The 22,260-nt window shown below is 35.1% G+C and overlaps 1 protein-coding gene across 1 annotated transcript in view; it reads left to right on the forward strand.

Moving 5' to 3' along the window:
* The window catches only part of UNC13C (unc-13 homolog C (C. elegans)), a 163,971-nt gene that overhangs the window by 76,339 nt on the left and 65,372 nt on the right, over positions 1 to 22,260 (forward strand). The window contains 5 exon segments of the mRNA XM_010281395.1: positions 586 to 736; positions 3,886 to 3,954; positions 5,344 to 5,433; positions 6,466 to 6,594; positions 15,091 to 15,224. Coding sequence (XP_010279697.1) covers positions 586 to 736; positions 3,886 to 3,954; positions 5,344 to 5,433; positions 6,466 to 6,594; positions 15,091 to 15,224 — 573 coding nt within the window.

Consider the following 22,260-nt stretch of genomic DNA (forward strand, 5'->3'; position numbering starts at 1 on the left):
GCTGCTACATTGCAACTCTGGTTTTGGCTGTTTTAGGTTTAACAGGCCGGTCACCTAAACTTGACTGGTCTGAATTAAAGTGGACATTAGGCCAGTTATGGCCTAAATCAAATCAAGGTGAACTCAGAAGTTGCTTGATGTATTGCCTTTCATTAATAATGTAGCCTAAAATATAAGCCACAGTAAAATCCTGGTTTGAGTCTTTTTGTTGGCATCAATTAAATCCTTCTCCACTAGAGTATAGATCTCTTGTGGCCTTTATGATGATAAGTTTGTGTTTGATTTTAAGTTTGTGTTTAATAATGAATGTTTTGCTTAATAGCAATTAAGATGGTTAAATAATGTTTTTGTATTTAGGATTAATAAAGTAAGAAGCAAATGTCAATCTCATGTTCAATTTGAAAATACCAGTGTGCAACAAGTGGCAATTATATCAAACATGTCTGGATTTTCCTCATGTGTATCTGCACAATTGTCCATGAGGTAGCTTGAAAGTTACGTTACTGGAGCTGAAAAGAAATTGTAGTGAGAGAAGGAGCAGAATCTTTGCCATCTTTAATAACTGTCAGTTTGTTTGAATCGTAGGCACTTCTCCTGTCTATCTTCTAAATATATGTGCCCAGGTGTTCCAGCAGTTATGAGTACATTGTTGGCCAATATCAATGCTTTCTATGCTCATACTACAGCAGCAACTAATGTATCTGCCTCAGATCGGTTTGCTGCCACTAACTTTGGGGTAAGTAGACTTTCTCTTTTAATAGAATACTAGCCCTTGTCTTTTCTTTTTTTTTTTCTACTATATGATACCATATTAACTTCTAAATTAAAGAATCTTTAAAAAGTTGGTCATTTTTAAGAGTAAAGTTGCTGTTAGGTTTTGAAAATTTTACCCTCAGTCTTTACAATCAATCACTATAAAAGCTAGAGAAAGATACTCTTCAGTTCCTTATATAGTGATACGTAAGGCATACAGGTAAAAAGCATTGGCACACATGCATAGCACTAAAATTGTCAACAGTTTTTGCTTTTATTTCAGTGGGGCTTGCAAACAACTAACTGCACCAGACTAAGTATCTGTCGCAATTGCTTTCTTGGCCTGCGTCATCAGTGAACTCATTAACCTAATGGATATAGCCAGAAATACTATTCTTGTTGTCACAAGAGCCTATAATGATAGACTCTTATTTTTGCTGAAATAATGGTGCATTGTCCAAGTCCTGCATTTAGGTATCAGAAAATTTAGGAGGAAAGCCAGCAGCTCAGGATGTGGTAGTACTTTTTTTGTTGTTGCTTCTTTGGATAAGTATCTCACAGAGTGGACTTCCTAGTCTTTGAATATGATAAAAAATAAAGATACGTTCACTCTGTATCCTAATTTGTTCACCTACCCTCACTGGGGAGATGAGAGCAGGAAGGGAAATGAATAACTCAAAGAGGTTGCTTTCATAGCTCTACTATTACATGTGATCTAGTCAAAGATAAATGTCATTTGATGCTGAAAAATGCATTCCTTACTTCCTCTTTTTTTTTCTGTGGCTGATATCAAAGTTATTTTCCATTTAGCAGTAGCTCTGAAAACATCATGTTTTCTAAAATACCATGTATTAACATGAAATAAAATATTAAACGTAATCAAAATTTTCTAAATACAAATTATAGTTGTTTGCAGTAGCATTAGAGGTATTAATGTTCTTCTCCAGTATGAAGAATAATAGAAACATTATGAGCTTCAGGATTTTCAAGACATTATGAAATTATACATTCGGACTAAGAATGTATAAAAAACCAAGAAAGACTTTATTCTGGTTTTGCTTATGTCTTTGCATCAGAAGTGAGAAACACAATTATCAGACTATACTCAAAGTGTAAATGTTTAGTTTTGTAAAGAAAATTTGCTCTGGATGGTAAAACAAATTTTGATTTGTAGCAAACAGTGTATTAAGTACTACATAATTTTTTCAACATACATAGTTGAAACTAAATATTAGTTTGCATTTAATGCACAAGTATCTTTGAGATAGAACTTATATCTATAAAACTCACTGTGTAGTAATAATACCAAATATTGAGTTTTCTTATTATTGCTGAATCCTGAATGTTCTTAGGATCTGATATTATGGCTGGGTCTTTAGTTTGGAGACAGCATGTTCTTGAACTGGGACTCTATCTCCTGCTGCTACAGGTTTACTTTGAAGGAGGAATATTAACATTACTTCATTACTATAAAGTAAAAAGTTTTATAGACAAAAAGCAATATCAGAATATTTATGATTTAATAATAGTATTACTGTGACAGCACAATATTGCTCTGTTCTTATTCACGGGGTTTTTTATAAGCTAATGGTTTATTATGGAATGACTCTACATCTTTGTAGAAACAAGGCTACTCTTTCAATGTTCAAGCTCTATTAGATTTTTGAGTTTGATCCAGCTTTTAAAATGTAGAATGTTTTTGCTGGATTTTCTATTTTTTTTCCATTTTTCTAATGATCAGAACTACTTTTATCCTCAGATTGGACAGAGATTAATTCCTCTCTCTGATGTTAATGACATTTTACCTTTGACGCACATTCCAATCCAATTCATAGTTCAGCAGATGGATGGAAAGACAGTAGCAAGCATCACTAATAGAGATTTGGAGCTCTTTTTTCAAACAATTGACTTATAGGCAAAATATTAGATTATTTTTCTCTCTTGGGTCAAAAGGCATTTGTTAGTGGGTAGCTGCACATCAGTCATCAAAAAGAACATCTCAAATTGTAGTCCTCAGGCTACAGCTGGGAAGGATTTGGCTGACTAAATATTTCAGTACAGATTTATAGCATGACAAAAAAGTTCCCTTTTGATTGATCTCTTAAGGGAACTGTGCCAAATTAGTGGCTTTTGGTGTAGGTTAGTGCTCCCCTGATGAGATGCAGTGCACAGAGAACTCTATTTTCATATTAGTGCTGATCATATTTCAGGAATGCTGTGAATACAATCATGCATTCTGAGAGCTATCAGATCTTGCTACTTCCACTAGCCTGCTGCTTTCACATAGGCTGGCAAGGATTTCTGCACAATTTTGTGCAGTGGACTATGGAATATGTTCTAACAGGAAGATTGGTAATTAGAAACTCTCACTAGTATTACTTGAGAATGGCACACAACTCAGCTATGTATCTCACAGCAAAATGTTTTCACGGCACCTTCATCTATCCAGATAACAAGTTAATCTCCACATTTGAAAGGGAAAACTGTAACTGCATAGTATTACTTAGTTTATTCTTGCAAAAGCCACTGTTTCTGAAGTATAATTGCCAATCATAAATTTACACCAAATTCTGCTGTAAATGGGCATTTTTTCTTACAAATTAAAGGGAGGGGGAAGTGCGTTCTTCAGGAGTGTAAGCAATTACAAGGCAAATATAAAAATTTAACAAGGTTATCTGTTCTAATAAGCCTTGCTAACGTAACTTAAAACTTTGGACTTTATACTGAATTGATACTGTTATTGCATTTTTGGTCAGAGACTTCTGACCAATGTCAGATGGCCAAGAGGCAATGCTTTTCAATTTCTAAATACTTTGAGTTATTTAACAATGCATCAGTCATTAAGAAAGGAAAATGCTGCATAGGAAAGTCTATGCCACCTCACTACTCTATTGCACACCTGCACAGTATTGAATGCATAGCAGGTAAATCACAATATAGGACAGAAAGGGAAAATAAAGTGAAATAAGATCCATTGCCTGGCCTGGAAACACAGGTATCTCAGACCAGGTATGTGAAACAGTGTAAAAGAATCTGATTGTCAAATAAGAATGGAAAGCAGCTTTCTAAAAACCCACCAATGACAGGAACCTGCAAATTCTTATGCAACATATTATTCTTTTCTTTTTACAGAGGGAAAAGTTCATAAAACTGCTGGATCAATTGCACAATTCTCTGAGGATTGATTTATCTAAGTACAGGGTATGTGCGATGTATTCTATCTCGAGGACAATTCAAATGTTTTTTCATGTAGATATCCCTATGCACTTCATCTACTTAAAGAAGTTTTAGAGATTTAATCCTGCTTGTGGCATAAAAGCTGAAAATACTGGGTGCTGACATGAGAACCCAAATCCTTTGGAACAAAAACTTCAGCATTTAAGCTGTTTAACAACAGTATTTTTCTAATTTGAAAAAAGTTACTCTTTCCTTTCCAAAAGCTAAGAAGAGGTCAAGGGATGAGCAGACATTCAAGAAAGAGCAGGATTCAACAACTTTGCTTAAATTAATCCATAACTTGATTAAGTTAATTCATCTGGGAATTAACCTTCACTGACTCATGTACTGTAAATTGCAGTTACTGCTGTATTTATTTTGAAAGACTGATATCTTTTCTACAACTTCCATGGTAAGATCGTAAGAATGTTGAAAGAGACCTGACTCCTCATTTTTCTACATGATAGGAATTCCAGTTTCATTTCTACCTCGTGGAAGCTCCACTGAGGTATGCTCCAAACCCAAACTTTCCGGAAAGAAACATGCACTGAATACCTGCCAGTTATCATACCGTTCTGAACTTCCTCTCCCTTTCCATTCCACTGGGTTATGAAACTTTTGGATTCATAAGAGATTAGGGCTCCATCAGCTCCATCAGCTATGGCTCTCCTTTCCGCTTCTAGGAACAGCAGCCTCCAACTCAACGATTTCTCTGTTCACCTGGCCTGCTTTCTAAAACTGAAGGAAAAAGGGAATATTTAAAAGAACCCCAAGGCCTTTTAGAGGTAGTAGAAATTGCACATATGCAGTTTTTAAGACCATATCCTTCGTGCAGCAGATACGTTCATCCTAGGATCTTCTAATTTTAAAAAATGTTATCCAGATAATATTGGATCTTGAGGATATTTGGCTGATGTTTCATTAGTATAAGCCATTTAAATAACACTACTTCCCATCAGTCTTCCTGTTAACCTAGAGATCATAGCAAAACTTTAATATACTATTTCTTCATTAAGCTTACTACTGCATTTATGCCTACAAGTTATTTATGTACCATGGAGAATCCATAAATTATTTTCATTAGCAACATTTTCCAGCCTTTTTGTAGTAATTGTTACTCCATTAATGTTCTGAAAATATCACAGTATTTTAAATCATTCATGTATTACAAATGAGCATTATCAGAAGTGTTCCTATTCATCTCAAAGGGATACTCATCACTAACTTCCTCACAGGCAGAATTCAGGTAACACATGAACATTTCTAATGCTTCCAAGGAACGTCTTTGTTTTCCTAGAAGGTTTTTTCCTAGCTGCTCAAGGATCTTACCTGTAACTCCAATTTCCCATGATTCCTCTCTTCCTGATTCACCAGGATAATTTTCCTGCCAGCAATTCTGAAAGACTCCAAGATCTGAAATCAACAGTGGACCTGCTTACCAGCATTACTTTTTTTCGACTGAAGGTATTGTCCTTTATTTGAACAATGACTCAAAAAAAAAAAAGCAGTTGTCTTATTTTCTAGGAAAATCATACTCTAGTTAATACTCTTAATCAATTAATCTCCTTCAGTTTTAAATTAAATCTTTCAACTTACTGAAGATCATTGAAGTAAAGTCATCTTGTTCACACTTTGTATTAACAATGTGGTAAAAGCCATTACCTTTGAAAAAATGTATCACAATCTTCTCCTTTTTTGACAATTATACTTACATCTCCTCAAGGAAAAACAAAATTTACCATTTTAATTAGTTTAAAGTCAAGTCACATCAACCAAACTCAGCTAAACTCCTTAGGAAAATGTGTCATATAGAATAATGTTTTCACAGTAGTATCATAGTATCACATGTCAAATAGAAAAATAGGTCTGATAACTCTACTTGCCTTAGTAATTCTAGATGTTGATGTGGTCGTCAAGTTCTGAAATATTTTTAGAATGGAATGGTATGCATTGATATTACTGGATGAAAATACAGAAACACGAAGCAACGTTTGTTGCAATAGCATGTGATTTCACTGCGTTAGGAACTACATAAAGAGAATTGAAATAATCCATGAAGTTGAAGTTCAAATTAATGTACCCTAAAGTGCAGTAAAAAGTTGGACTCTTTGCTTTAAAAAATGAAGAGTTATTTGGCTGATATTCAGAGGAAAATAAATAATTACATGGTTTAATTATTTTCTAAATAATGGAAAAACCTTTAGTTTTTCGATTTCTAGTGGTATAAACCCTGGGGCATGTATACCTCTTTCACCACATGAATAATTTCATTCAAATAAAACTTAGTGATACAATCTACTTGCTTAACTTCAGTATGTGTTTTCATGCATGTTTAAACTAAGACCACCTTACGTCAACACAGTTTTAAATATTTTTATGATTATTATATTTCAACACTTTTCATCCTGTATTACAGAACTACATTCTTTGCAGGACTTGCATTTTTTGTGTTCAATCCAATTCTGACATTGTACCATTTATGAAATATTTTATTAGGTCCTTGAATTGCAGAGCCCACCTCGAGCCAGTACCGTGGTGAAAGACTGTGTAAGAGCCTGCCTGGACTCGACTTATAAATACATTTTTGACAATTGCTATGATCTCTACTCCCAGATAATGGATCAGGTAAGGCCAATAGGAACGTGCTTCATGCTATCGCTTGTTCATTATTGTTAGTTTACTGTAAGTAAATACAAAGCATTGCAGTGTTCATATCAAAGCACTCAGGTTATTTTCATTTTATTTATGTGAGAAGGAGCAATATATCATAAACAAACTCACAGATGTGAGTGAAACTCTAAAAAGTTTAACAAGATGAGTTTAAAACCAAACATATTAACTCATAACTTAGTCATCACATTGGACATGACTGTAAAATTGTCCAGGGGCTTTAGGGAAGATGACATTAGATCTATTACTGTTCATTTAAGATCCATAATTGGAAAATAACTTTTTAAAACCTCATATTTCACTTCAGTAGCTTTAGAAAAGAAGCATTATAATTTGCTGAAAATTATCTACTGTCTTTCCAGCCTTATATTTTAACACCTATGAAGCTTTAGTAATTGCTTCAAAAAAGCAGAGGACAATTCTATAACATTTCTTAATATTAATCCATCAGGCTGAACTGTCAATGCAAAACAGTTATAGCACTTGTTATATTCAAAATGCCATGCAAAAGCCTCGAGAATGTTTGTTGGTTTTTTTCCTGTACTATGGCCAGAGTTTATTCCATAAGTAATGGTAAAATTAAGAAATTTGTATCTGCAAAGTTAAACAACTGTCTAAAAGGAGCATCACCTCTTTATCATATTACTTGTTCCTTACTTTTTTTGGTGGAAAAATGGTATTTCAGTGAGTATTCCTGCCTTGAAAAGCATGAATTAGATTGTTTGGCAAATATACATTTGCTGTGTAGTATATTAAAGATAAGAACAGTGATACTCCGTGATATAATACATCAAATTTTCTGTGAAAGCACATTTCACTTGAATCCAGAATATAAATTCCTGTATTTCATGAGAGGCAGTACATGCTATATATCCAATTCTTCTAAAATGAGAATTTATTTTCTAATATTGGATCCCTGTTATGTGAGAGAACTTCTCTATCTCCCAAGCTTTGAACGTAAGAATTTTTCACCAGCACCCACAGGCACTCTACACTCTTGAGTGCTTCTGTATGTGTTTATTCTCCAACAGGTTATATTGTAAACTGAGTAACAGTGTAAGTTGGTAGAAGGAGCAGCTTCAGACATCACATCTATTTGCCTCATAAACTGTTCTGTTTTCATGCTAACATTTATTCTGCAGCTATTTTATCTTCTCTGTTAAGCATACGAGCTGTTGCTAGACTGGGTAACACATACGTCTGCAGAGTTTATCAGCAGATGCTAGCCATTTTAGTGAACAGTTAACAGTGAAGTAATCTTACTTCTGCAAAGCATTGTGATACCTGCAAAAGCTTATCTGTATTTAAAATTTTTTACTACTTTTTTATATGAGTTCATAAAAGAGCTTAGCTTGTCTATTTTAGTAGATGGTTTAAAAATGCAGGGATATTATAGCCTTTCTGTTTGGTAGAGAATGCAAAATAAGTTTAAAGCATTGCCTCTCTCAAAAAAAAAATTTTTTGAGCGGGTTGGACGATGTCATTATATTATTTTTCTCTTACATCACTCAATGATAGAGCAATATGAAGTCCTGAAATAAATAAATAAAATTCAGTTAGCTGGAAAACTGAATTAACTGCATTTCACTGTATTTATATGCCTCTTCTCTTTCAGCAAGATTTCCAGCAGGTGAGTTTGTATGTAGAGACTTTAAGCAGACAAATGTCTATAGAGTTACGATCATTAGCAAGTACAAGAAATTATAGTGAAAATATGCAAAAAGCAAAATATAAAATTAAGATAAATAGATCACAGTTAAAATAACTCTTTGCTAACAGTAATCGAACAACAATCACACATAATAACATATAGTAAAACTCACTGTTTCACAGCAGATGGGAAGCAATTCTGAAAAATATAATTAACTAATCTAGCTTTAATAGAGAGATGAGTAACATAATTCAAGTTACTACCTAAATTTTGTATCAGGTCTAGAGTTGTACAAGGTAACTGCCTTCTGTATTATCCTCTTATCATTTGTTACCAATATATCTGTATGTGCATTTAATTATAGGAACAGCTAAGTATACAGCTTGTTGGAACCTATAGATGTGGAGGTTTTCCAGTGAATCCAGGTGCACTGCAGACGGGCTTGTGGTATTACTCTTATAATAATGACGCAGTAAAGTAACCAATACTGTAATTAACATTTCATTAGCTTGGTGTCCAAACCCCTTAATCCAATTACACCTGATTCCACCCTTAAGCCTTCTTCATTAGCCATTCCCTTGTCTCTGCTTGCCTCTCCATCAGATGAGGCCCCCTCCTCTCAGGAGGGAGGAAAGGAGTTCATCCTAGCACGGTGGTGCAGCACAGGAGGTTCATGTTTTAGCTGCACAGCTGAGACCTGAGCTGTGAGTAGTGACTACCGAAACTGATGAGCCCCAAAACATCAAGAAATGTTTCGTATGTAGGTCACCACCTGCTCTCACTCGGGGGAAAGACTGGCAGCTGTTGTCCTGCTGATGCCCACGCAGGCTCGGGGTTTTACCATGGTTCATTTCTTGCCTGCATCATATTGTGGGTGATGTTATGAAAAAGTGGAACCTAGACAGTCTACTTAAACGGTAGTATTTCTATCTGGCCAGAAGTGGTAGGTTCCTGCATGTTATATATACTATCTCTGTGTGTAACTCACGTTAACCACCTTCTGCATTTGGTTTTGTCTACAAACTAAAATTCTGAAAGATGCCTTCCACAATATTTCTAGAAAATATGTTTAGTGTCTGAATGTGTGTAATTGTCTGATTTTGGGGTGAAAATAGAACAATGAATGATGAAACTGAGGGTGCTGAATTGAGAGTTTGGGGAAATCTATCACTATAAGAGTAACAAGTAAATCACAAAATATTCTTTGCAGTCCCTGCTCCCTCTTTTTATTACTCTCTACCTTCATGTCAGGGAGACAATCACTGTTCGAAAGCAAATAACTCACAGTAAAATATCACCCCCAGAGAACACCAATATTTCCTGGAGTGAAGCATGGTAAGTGCTAACAGTATGCAAAAATGTCATACTACAGGTTCATACCAGAATACAAAGAACAGCTGGTTACAAAAAACAAGTATGTACTGCAGATAGTAAAACATGACAGTCTCACTGACACGAATATTATTTTCCTCATTATTTGAGACAAAGCACTCTGATGAGGAACTACCTAATTCCTTTATGCAGCAGATGTAAAATTTTCTCTTTTTAATTAACACTGATCTGAGTCAAGAGCTAGCTGCCTTATATTGAAAAAAATAATGCCTCAAGTAGCTTAGAAAGCACTTTGATAACTTTCTGACTCAATTTACAAATATGTCATTGTTTCTGTTTTCTTAAGAAAACAAAAAATTTTGAAATCTTGGCTGATGCTCACAATGACTGAAGTCCCTTCAGTAATTCTTTTTGCATTCTTCTCCACTGAGTGAAACCAATAAAACGCAAATCAAACTCTTCCTGTTCTCTGAGGAGCTCTTGATCAGTACAAATCATTTAATGACCGATAGCACCAGTATACTGGAGAAAACACTGGGACACTCTGTATTTGACACCTGCTTAGCAGGATAGTATTGAAATTCTACCTGATTTTTGGAGACCTTTTTTGTCTGTTACTCAGCTCCGTGTTGTCACAAGGAAGCATGGTACAGAAAACCAGGAGCTACAAATTAACTAGTTCTGGAGCCAGTTGTTACACAGGTGCAGCAGCACCGTGCTCTTGCCTTGTGATTTATCTCTGCTTAGAAGTATAGCACCTTAGGTCAGGTTGATAATGTACTAATAATATCCTAGCTTTTGGAATCAGAATTTCTGGATTAACAAGATGCTGCAGGCTGGCATGTGGATGGACCTATGCTTTGGAGAGCTGGCTCAGCTTTTCTGTACTCAACTGTGAGTCCCTGGTCATTTTTTCGGTTGGGATTTGGAACCCCAAACCGCTTAGTTGCTTTTGAAGGTGTACCTCTTTTTCTTTAACAGAAATGGGAAAAAAAAAATTTGGTAGATTATTAATTTCTTATAGAAATATTATAAGAATTGAATCATGAAGCTTGTGATCTGTGATCTCCAAACACATTCAAAAGTATGAAGTGGGAAATAAAGTTGTGCGGTAGTGAAAGCTGGGATGATAGGGAGTCCTATTTTTCAGGCATGCAAATTTCATTGCCAAGTAATACTTGTTGTAAAGCACTTTGTTTTATTTATGTACTGCTTTCTCTAGATGCACTGAAAAGCCTCTTACTTCTTCAAATCTGGCATGCAGAGGGCACTTAAAGACCTCTCCTTGTGTTGTAGCATTGTGTTTGATGGGCAGCACGTTAGCCACAGTAATAGAAAAACCTTTGATAAAGTACTTTAGAACAGCAGAAAGGTGCGTTTTTGCTGTGATATTTCAACCCCCATCCTGAGACTTCTCCATCAAACAAAACCCAGTTCTTACAGATAAAATTGTCTGAGAACACTGGTTAGAAAGTCAAGAGAACAGCTCATCATCCGGTGGCAGCAGAGATCTGGTAAAAGAGAAAGTGGGAAAAGCCGTAGACCTTCAACCTTGAAGTAAGGAAGGGTAGTAGTATTGTTATCAGAAGAGATGAACAAACAAACTGGTTTGTTATCCAAAGCCTTATACTCCTCAACTGTTTGTGTTAACTAGGTGCGTAGCAGTGAACTGTTGTCAGTTAACGTTAGATCTACGAATGTCCAAATATTTTTCATATATCAAAATATATTTCATATATCATTAATATATTTGCTGAAATCTGAATGCTGGTAACGTTTGGTTATTTATTGAGAACAATAAGCAAAATAAACCTGAACTTTACACAGGCCTTAAATACAGATTATCTCGTAAGCATCAAAGGTCTAATCAATATTGATTTTTGTGAGATTGCAGATAATTAACAATCCAGCCCCTCTAGTTTTTTTTTAAAAAATATTAAATATTTTATTTAAATATTTATTTGTAATATTTTAAAATATTAAAATAAAAAATTAAAAACATGCTTAATGTTTTTAAAAGTACTTCAGATGATAGCTCTCTGCAAACAGTTTGCTTTGATTATTTGATTATTATTTAATTATTTATACTATGTGAATGGGCTATCCTAATATTCCCAGAGAACAATATAAGCTTGAGTGGAATGCCCAGTATTCAGATTCCTCTGTTACTGAGTCCTGTAGCTCTGAGGTATGAAAACTTGAACAGTTGCTTCAAGTCCAATTTGTGTCTGAATATTGGTAAAAGCGATTGCACGTTGAAATCTTACCTTCCATAATACAGATCCAAACTGATTATCACTAAACATTGACTTGGAATTGAGTGAAACACTGACAATTCTGAGAAATGTGAACACACAGATTTCTGCATCTAAGTTTATGACATAATTCTTGTAGGTTGATGATTATGGTGTAATTAGTAGTACAGCAGTCACAGGACAGGCATCAATTCAGGTACGCAAAACCATCTGGCATCCTGATTACATACTTGAGCTGAGGCCAACGTACTTCAGGGTCCTTTCTATCTAAATTAACATGACCATGCATGTATTTATCCGTGCTGTAAACAGACTTCTATTTCCAAATGGAATATGCTAATAGTGAATGTCCTCACTACTGCATTTCAGTTCTGTCCTCGCCCTGTTTCACCTCATGTTTCTGATCACATTGTGGCCAAAAGATTAAGAGCATGAGACTGGCCATGCCACATCAGGCAAAATATTCATCTGGCTCAGCATCCTGTCTCTGATTGTGAGCAAAGCAGACATCCTGAGAAACTTCCAGCTAAGGAAAAGCTTTATAAACTAGATAAACTTTAGCTCATATATTCATTCCTTTAATGGAACTCATTCTGTATCTTTCATAAACCTTGCTGTCCTTTCCTGAGCATTTTCCAGTTCTGCTATATTATTTTCAGGATGAGGAGAAGGAGAGAGTCTAGATTTGTAAACAACATTCAAAATACGATCTCCCCATGGAGAGAGGAAGTAGAATAAGGATATTCTTTGTTGTGTGCTCTGTTCTGATAATTCTTCAAGGTTGATGTGTTCTCTATGCTGCTTTACCACTACACTGATGTTTTCATGGAAATGTCTATCATGTCCTTAAGACATGTCTCCTGTGGCAGTGGTGAGCTCAGTGTCCCAGTGTAACATGCAGGAGACAAGCGTGTGGGGGACACAGTGGTCTTGACTGCCGTGTCCTTAGATTAGGAAACTTGTGGGACAGTGTTAGGGAGAACTACCCTTCTGCCCGTTGGGTCAGAAAACTGATCTACCTATCTGATCTACAGCTGCAGCTGTACATGATTGGTCTAAAACATGATTGTTTCTTCTTTCTGTAGCAAGTAGGTTTGAATTTAAAACCTTGTAAGCAATACCATTTGAGCCGTACTCCTTTGTAGACTGTTCTGTATGTTACAACCTTCAGAGTGTGAAGTATGCACATCACACAGTTAGAAAGCGAGGGGCCTACGGTGACTGATAGATTTTCTTGAAATGCTGTGTTTTACAGTTTTCCAGAGTAAAAGCCACATTTCTATCCTTTCAGTTTGCAATATATAATGTATCACTTATATAATATATTTTATATATATGTAAAAGAATTTTAAAAGATGCGTGATATTATTGTGACTCCTCCTTTCTTTACCACAGCTGTTATTTAATGTAGATATGTTGCGGAGAGCAGGGTATTATTACAATTAGACTTCCACATTCCTAAAAATATTGCAGTGTAGATAGTTCAGGGCAGTACGAAGGTTACGGTGATTGCTGCAAAGAGCTTTCAATAAGTGAAGGGCTCACCTGGGTTTTTCTCCACCTGTTCCCTGCGTAAGCATAGTGCTTTTTGGGGCAAATCAAACCACAGCAACACTTGCCTTGCCACCCCAGAGGAGCTATGCATGTTACGCTGCCCTGAATGGGTGGAACAATTAGACCAGCTCCTTTCACATGCCTCGAAGAAAAAGAGTGAAGAATCTTAATTAGAATTTATCCAAAAGGATTCCATTCCATTTCAGTTGCTACTGGAGAAGGATACATGCAATATTATTTCTGTTTCAAACATGAAAACAGTTTAGGAATTACTGTGCAATAGCACTGCTGAGGTGTTACTGGTTCAGTAAAATTCCTCACCTGTTTTGAGTGTCTGCAAATGGTTTCTGGCTTTAGCCTCTCTAAGTAAGTGGTGTAAAGCCAAATTTTCATTTTCTACATACATAAAAATATAATAAAATTATTAAAAGTTATATAAAATTATAAAAATAGGTGTGTTTAATACATATAAATGTCCATATGTCTGCATGATATATACATAGTGCAATATTGTGTATTCCCTGGTAATTCTTAACCTCTTTCAAATGAAATAATATTAACTGAGCAGTTTAAAAATACAGAAGTACCGTTAAAAGTAATATTTCATCATCTAAGATGGGTCTATAAAATTGGACTCCATAGCCTCATGCTAATCAGAACTTCTATATATAAAATACGATACTCTGAAACTTTGCTTGGGGCTTGCATCAGACAGTCTTCATGTAGATTAGTTTCTGAAATAGGATTGGATTTATAAAAGTCACTCCCATACAGATGTTGTGTATTGATTGCACAGAACATAACAAAATAAAAACAAAGCAAAATAAAACCAGATATTTGTCCTACAAACTGGTAAAATCAAATTCATTTACAAGGAGTATACAAAAATTCCACTCCCTGGATAAAAAAGGAGTGAAATAGCAGATTGGTTTTGCTCACAGCTTTAAAATCCTTGGCAAGGCAATACCTTCACAAGCTTCTCCTTTGGATATTCCTATGTACCTTTTCCTAGTATTTTTAGGTGTCCAGAGATTCTCTCCCTACTTCCTACTTTGTGGTGTTTTCCTCTGCCTCTCTTAAATGCAGTTTGTGGTTCTGCCAGTCAATCTATAAGTCCCTGTAAAATCTCTGTGCAGAATACTTTGGGCAATAGCTTTTGTTATTTTGGCTATTAAAAAAATAAAGGGAAATTTAACTGCTTCTTCATTTAGAGTGAACATCATAGCAGTTTTTAGGCCAATAATTTCAGCATATAATCCAAAATAAAATAAGAAATGTTCCTTAACATTGATTTGTTCAGTATTTATTGTGTAAGGCATAAAAGTTCTTCTTCAACAGACAATTTTACCTGCACTCAGTTTCAGCACAGCAAAGAATTTAAGAATGTATTTAATTAAAGTGTGGACATGCACTAAAAATCAATTCTCTATTGAGACTGACCTGGCTGTCTGTATTTTGTATGTTTTTTGATATGTGTCCACAGCCAGGTACAGTCTGTCACACAGTCTACTCTAAGATGGATAGACAGTCTTTCTCAAAAATTTCTGAAGATTCTTAAGACATCACTCTTTCCAACCAAGTAATAATCTGTAGGTGGAAATCCCATAATATTTTCACGAATTTCTCTAATATAAAATATATTCAATCTTGTTTTAACAGAGTAAGAAGCAAGAAGTTCCTAAAGAAGAACAGGGACCAACAACAAAGAATTTGGATTTCTGGGCACAGCTTATTACTCTGATGGTCACCATTATAGATGAAGATAAAACAGCATATACACCTGTCTTGAACCAGTAAGTAATTACTTTCCACATAAAAACTAAGAGTTTATTAAAGTAAGAACAAGAAATACACCTGAATCAGTAGTTGTATTTTAAATATAATCTAGCTAGAGATTTTTAAAAATATAGAATAAAACATTGACATAGTTTGATAAAGACTTAGTGCTCTGGTCATGGAAAGAGAACCTTTTGTATTAGGAACACTAAAGACATGTGGTATATGAACCATCCCAAAAAGTTAAGTAGCAAAGTATTATGCAAGAGAACTAAATGGAGAGACAGAAGGGAAAGTTCAGTAAAATAGTGTGATGGTATTAACGTCATGATAGTATCTTGGCACACAAGGTGTTCCAATCATGCTGAGACTTTTTTAGGCATCATAATAGAGTCTTAGGGATGTATTTGCAAAAGAATAATGAACGTCACAAAAAGACCCTCTCCAAATTTATGATTGACTAGAAAGAAAGCCTAGCCAAGCTGACCTGAAAATTTATAAAATGGAGAGCAATATCCTGGACTTACCAGAGATGAAAGGTGACTTCTCAGAATTGAAGATGTAACAGTTGAGGGAGGTCCAATCAATAACCAAGACAAGTTGAATAACTTATGGTTGATACACTAATAGAGAAGAGAGAGCCAAGCGATAAACACAGATGGAAGAGACGGAGTGCTGGGTTTTGAAAATGAAATATACAGGAGGAGTGCAAAGGAACATGTTTCACATATTAAGGCTGGAAAATGGATGTTGTACTAATTGACATGTGACATGATGAGGGCCTAGGGAAAGGTTTTAGCTCTTTTAGCTCTTTGGAGCTATTTTACAGAGAGATTCTAGAAAATCTGAACATAGTCGAGCTGCAATGACTTATGCAAAAGTTAAAATTGAAACTTATACTTGTACTTTGGCTAAACAATTAATAGAGGTGTCTACAGTGGCATTTAATTGAATGGTCTGAAGGGGAGCAAGAACAAGTCTGTCTCAGCTGAAATAGGGTAGATACTGAAAGGCACTCTGCACATGGAGATGTGCTTGTCTTTTGATAAAAGGTACCATAGTTTATATGAACTCTCAGTATAATTACCAAAGAAACCTCCTGGTGATAACCAGAAGTTGGAAGAGAATTCATTGCCTTCTGATTTCTTCCTTTCCTTTAAATAAATGAAGGATTTTTTCAGCCCTGGACAATAAACATCTCTCTGTTCAATCATTTCCTGCACTGACCTTATTAAGGAAAAAGTTCTTACCCTACAGAGGAAAAAAAACTCTTTTCCCTCTTTACTTCATTTATACAACTTAGTGTGATGTTCCGCTATTAATGAAAGCTCAATTTTATATCTGACTGTCTGTATAACAAATATACTTATTATAAAACACCTAACTGGAACAAATCTAGGACTTCCCAGCACTTGATGCATATGCATTGTACACACTGCTAGACAGCAGAAATTGCCATAAAAATAAAATATCTGTTCAATTAAAAGGAATGACAAATCATGAACAAAATCTTAAACTGAAATATTCTTGTGCATTTGGAAATCAAGATCTAAACTTTGTGCCTCTGCACATCTTTAGTAAAAAGCTTTCCATTTAATTGTATAACACGTACTCAGAATAGTTATGTATGTTGTTGTAAAACAAATTTAAGAAACAGAACAAGTCTGGTGGGACGCTTAAATTTGTTATGTACTGATTCTTACATCTTTGCAATGCAGGGATCTGTTTTCTTTCCTCTGTGAACACTGAGTACTTAGTACATTAGTACTTTACTACTTTTAGTGCTGTGTTTTAGTGACTCCTGCAGAGCATTTGAAATACTGGCTTAGCTAGCCCTTGAAATTTTTTGTCTCTATCTGATAGGTAAAAATCAGATTTTGAAAGGAAAATAAAAAGCATAGTTACCATTCAAGAACAAATGCTATTAACGTTGTGTTGAGATTACCAGGGTTAGATACCCACAAAACTATCTGATTCACCGAAGAAAAAAGAAGTGATACTATTTCTTATTTCAGTAAAGAAAGCATAATTGGTGTTTCAGAAGAGCTGATCAAAGATACTTAGAGAAAGTACTCAAATGTGAAATAGTATTGCAAAATCTGTTAGGAACTTGTACTTGCAGTTAGAGAGAAGAACTTTGAAGCATTGACGGCACTATCATTGGAGACGACGTAGTGAATAACCAAGTCAAAAAGAATGTTAGATTAAAAGCCAGAAAGCATTAGCTTAAAATTTTAAAAGTCAAGATAGATTAAACATTGCAAAAGAAAAGAAGAGAGAGCAAAGAAAAATTGATTACAATGAGACTGAGTTCTTTTTGCAGTGAGCATGGTATTTAGTTGAAACATGATCTGGGCATTCAGAAATTAAAGGAGCATTACACAGGACAAGGAACCTAACTGAAGAATGTTGATGCCAACACAGGATGGTAAATGATACTATGTGCTTGGAAATGGAAATGATCAAAGCTGCTATAAGAGCCAGGCTCCAAGAGGCTTCACACACTCCCTCCCCATTCCACAGTGTGGAAAGATCTGGCACATGAAATCTGCAGGAGCAGATTTCTTCATACTTCAGGACATAAGAGATTTAATAAATTTGTGAAGTCAAGGATAGTAACTTATATTGAAAAAACAGCATAATTGTAACCTATGAGTCACTTATGAAATATATATTGGTTAAAAAAAAGCATAGAAGGAATTGAAAAAAATTCAGGTAAACTATATCATGAATTGGACTATGTCAGGCTAAGTATAGAATGTTTCTTTAATAATGGAAAGTTTATCTGATGTGTTTTGTGGTTTGAGTCAGTGATATTCCCCATTATAAATTACACGTCACTCTCTGGAAGCATATGAGTATCACTTATTTCATTGAACTTGTGAACCTTATCCTATTTAACAAAGTGATATTCTGTTCTTTCCCAAGACCTGCTGTCATTTTCTCATGTAGCAATATATCATACACTTTAAGACCAGATTAGTTACATAGACTGTATAAGGTATCTGTCGTGCCCATTATGTTTTCTTCAGGAAAAGGAACATTGCTTTGGTTGAAAAAAAAAACCAAAAAAAAAACAAAAAAAAGCCAAACAACTTTGGACAGATGGAGGATAGAGCACAAAAAGTGAGGATAAATGAACTCTTTGCTCATGGTTTTAATAGAATACATGTTTTCCAAAACCAGATAGAGCTCTTGTCTTATGAACTAGTGAAGTGATGACCATGCCCAGCACTCCACAGAGAGTGCAATCTGACCCATTGCTGCATGCACAGCACAAAAATCAGTGTATTCACACACCCAGACCAGACACTCTTTAGCACCTGAATGAGAGTGAACCCACCAAGTATGGAATATGAGCTCTTCTGAAAATGTGCATCTGAAGTTCAGGGACTTTGATATTCTTAAAATGTAGCAGACTGCAGATTTGACAACACAAATAAAGAAAAACCATTTTTAATTATCATGATAGGAATGTATCAGTTTAGAATTGAACTAGAAACATGTAGTACTATCTAGGGTAAATGCTTTTGGAGTTTATTTAGGTTTTGCTCCATACATTGATTCTTCTCATTTTCTTTCAAGCTGAGTTCAGTTTCATTCCATTGATCTGTGGTTTTTTAATATATGCCACTTTGTTAGTACTAGCCAGTGTAAACAATTTTCATTAAATTTTTGCTTAATTAAAATCCATAGAGGGAAGACATTCATAAGTGGCTACCTTTTATATGCAGTTTAGTATTATTGGACATACATGGAAATGCTTATGGGCAACCTAATTGTTAATTTCTTTCCCATGAAATCCTAGAGTATTCTGTGTATTGTGAAGTTCCACCAAATAGTATTGTATGGTTGACATATGAGTTGAGGTTTAGAGACTGTCATGCAAGTGAGGAAGGTGACTTTAATGGCAATATTTTGGATAAACTGAGATTTTATAATATTGTTCTAAGAATGACAGAGAAATTGGGAAAATTATGGCCTATGAGACAGAAATAATTGTAGCAAAAGGAAACAAAATGACTGATAGAGCACTGGTCATCCTCTTGCTTCAGTGAGAAATGTGAAAATGTGTGCCTTTTAAAAAGGTTAGAAAACATAATACATAGACATTTGCATGGGAAATTTCTCTGATCTTTTGCTGCTTAGGGACAAAACTCTGAAATAGTTTGCAAAAGAAAAGTCTTTTTACCTAAAAATAAGGTGATAAAATACAAATAATACAAAGTTTCTTACTCACATAGATGTTTTAGAATTTTACGTTTGATTATCACTTCCCTTTATAATAAGTCAGTTGCTGCTGTTACCATTTATCTTTAGTGTGTGGAAAACTTTGTATGCTTCTGTTGCGTGTTAAGCTTTGTTAGCTTCTCACATATAATAACACTGCAACAATGACTATGGTAGTTGCGTAATACCCATAACTACGATAGCTGCATAATACCCATCAGTCTCTGATTGTTATAAGTATGGGAACTAGCATGAGTTTTAGAAAGAAAGTTCAGAGACAAGTTGGAATTAAGTATACACATGGCCCATAAACACTAGATTAAATTATACAAATAATGCAAACACATATTTTGCCAAATGCTTAGACATAGGGAACAGAGAAAAGATTGACTCCACGCCAACAGAAAACACAAATCCTTGTGTGGATTCACAGACAGGAAAGAAACCCAGATTTTCCATTATGTACAATTCTTCAATTATAGGCTTAACAATGCACAAAAGGAAAGCATGTATAGACCGACACAATTGTGCTTCATTACCATAATGATGAGAGATTAACCAAATATGGAATAACAAATTTAATAATGACTATTAGGCAGATACTCATAATGCAGGAGACTGGAAGGAGTCTATCTCCTTTACAGCTTCCAGACTTACAGTGCCTCTACTTTTGAGAGCGGATCATGGCTGCCATCACCCTTTTAGAACACATGATCCCAAAAGGAAAAAGCCTTTGTATTAACTAGTCCTTATATGAATGTTGTTAACTCTCCTTCCTCCAACTTGACGAAGAAATTCTAGGATGCATACTTCTTTTCTGGCAAATGTGTGTCGCATATATTACTTGAAATATATCTCTTTCCTCTGAGTAGGTAAAAGATTTTGCAAAATACAATGAAGTCCCTAATTTATTTCCTGGGTTTCTTCAAGAGTTTGATCACAAAATCATAGAATAGTTTGGGTTGGAAGGGACCTTTAAAGGTCATCTAGTCCAACACTGTTGCAATCAGCAGGGTCATCTTCAAGTAGATCAGGTTGCTCAGAGACCCGGTCTTATCTGACAGAGAACTTGGGATTTACACCAGAAATGCAATTACATTAAGACAGAGCTTAGGGAAAAGAGAAATAACTTTGCTCTTTTTGCCCAGACCTTTATCTGAAATCCAGGAACATGAAAAGCTGTTTTCATTAGAGTAAGAAATATGTGATAGGAGTCAGTGCTTATTTACATAAAGATGTACCCAGATTCTTGGTTCTTTTATTACAGTAGAAATACTAGCTGTCGTCTTGCTCAGAATGACCAGATGAGCCATTGCACTGAAGTACGGCACCCAGTAAGCTCCTCATCTTCCATTTCTGACACAGCCCATTTTAAAATTCCTTTAGGCTTTTTCTGCCTGCAGCTCAGACAATGTGGAGATGGTTTCTCAGTCTTTGATTTGCAAAAATAAACCCTAGACTATCCAACTTAGTTCTGATTAATCATTTGACCGGTTTCTTATGCGCTCCAGCTCATTTTACAATTTGAGGAGACTTGATCTCTTTCTCTTGAGCTTGTCAGAGTGCTTGGCATACCTTTTGGCTTTATTTGGATTGGTTTTTGAATCCAATCCCCAGCTTTGGCAACCATTAACATCTTGTGCACAGCAGTAAATCGTGCTAAGAAATCCTTGAGCTGTCTGTAACTTGTTTGGAGTTGAATAATAATTTCAGACCTTTAGTGAGGGGTGGTTTCTCACTGAACGCGTTCATCTGGAGATGGTTTCTCTTACATCAAACCTGAGTGAAAAAAGGAGAATCAGCCCTGCATGCATCTGTAATTGTTCTGTGTTTTGTCAGAGAACTTCTACACTAATCTAATTATCCGGGTCTGTGAAGAATTTGACTGTGAATTTTTTTAATATGGTGAATTTAAAAGATTCTTCCTGGGGACTTATTTCTTCTTTATATTTTAATGCTTTAACTACTTTTTGTTTTCAGTTGTGTTTGTATTTTTTATATATCAAAATTTTACTTCAGTTGTGGCTCAAAATGCAGATAAGTCAGTGATGACTGCTGTGAACGTGACATATGACTTTCTTGAGTGATGTCTGAATATTCCATGTGAAGGTCACTTTTAGGGAAAACAAATAGAATTATAGTGTTTCTTTTGTCAATATTCTTAGCCAGAAAGACATATTACAGTCGAGAAAACATTACTGCTGCCTCTGGCACTTGGAACCAAACTCAGGGTGTGCCAGAACCATCTATAGCACAAATTGAAAGTTGTACTTACTGTACTTGCTTATTATATTTACTGTCCAGTACTGATTTTAACATTGTAATATGATGTCAGGAAGGACTATGACATAACATGGAATTTCTACGAAGCTATTTTTAGGGTCCTCCAAGCACTTTTAACAGTCGCCGCAAATGTCAAGCCTAGGCTCTTTTCCTCCTTCTTTACCTATAGATGTATAGGTGTTAGAATTAGAAAATTAAGAGAATGTTGAAAATATTAAATATACATAATATACTTAGAAGCAAAATCATCTGAACAGATTAATAGTGAAGAATAAGGTATAATAAAATCTCAGTCATGTTCTGCTCTGCAGTTTACATTACTGTTTATTGTATACATTCCTAACATAAGCATTTTTAATAATGCTGATAATTCAGCCTGTCAGTTTAGTCACAGTGAAATATGTCTGACAGAATACTAAGTGTGCCTCTCTGACAAATGCAAGCTGGGAACAAGGGAAGAGTAAGCTTTTTGGGAGTCATGTACTTTGAGATAAATATCAAATATTAATTGAGCACCTAGAATTTTCAATTCTTATTTAT

Source organism: Phaethon lepturus, unplaced genomic scaffold, assembly GCF_000687285.1.
Source record: "Phaethon lepturus isolate BGI_N335 unplaced genomic scaffold, ASM68728v1 scaffold4732, whole genome shotgun sequence".
NCBI classification, from domain to species: Eukaryota; Metazoa; Chordata; class Aves; order Phaethontiformes; family Phaethontidae; genus Phaethon; species Phaethon lepturus.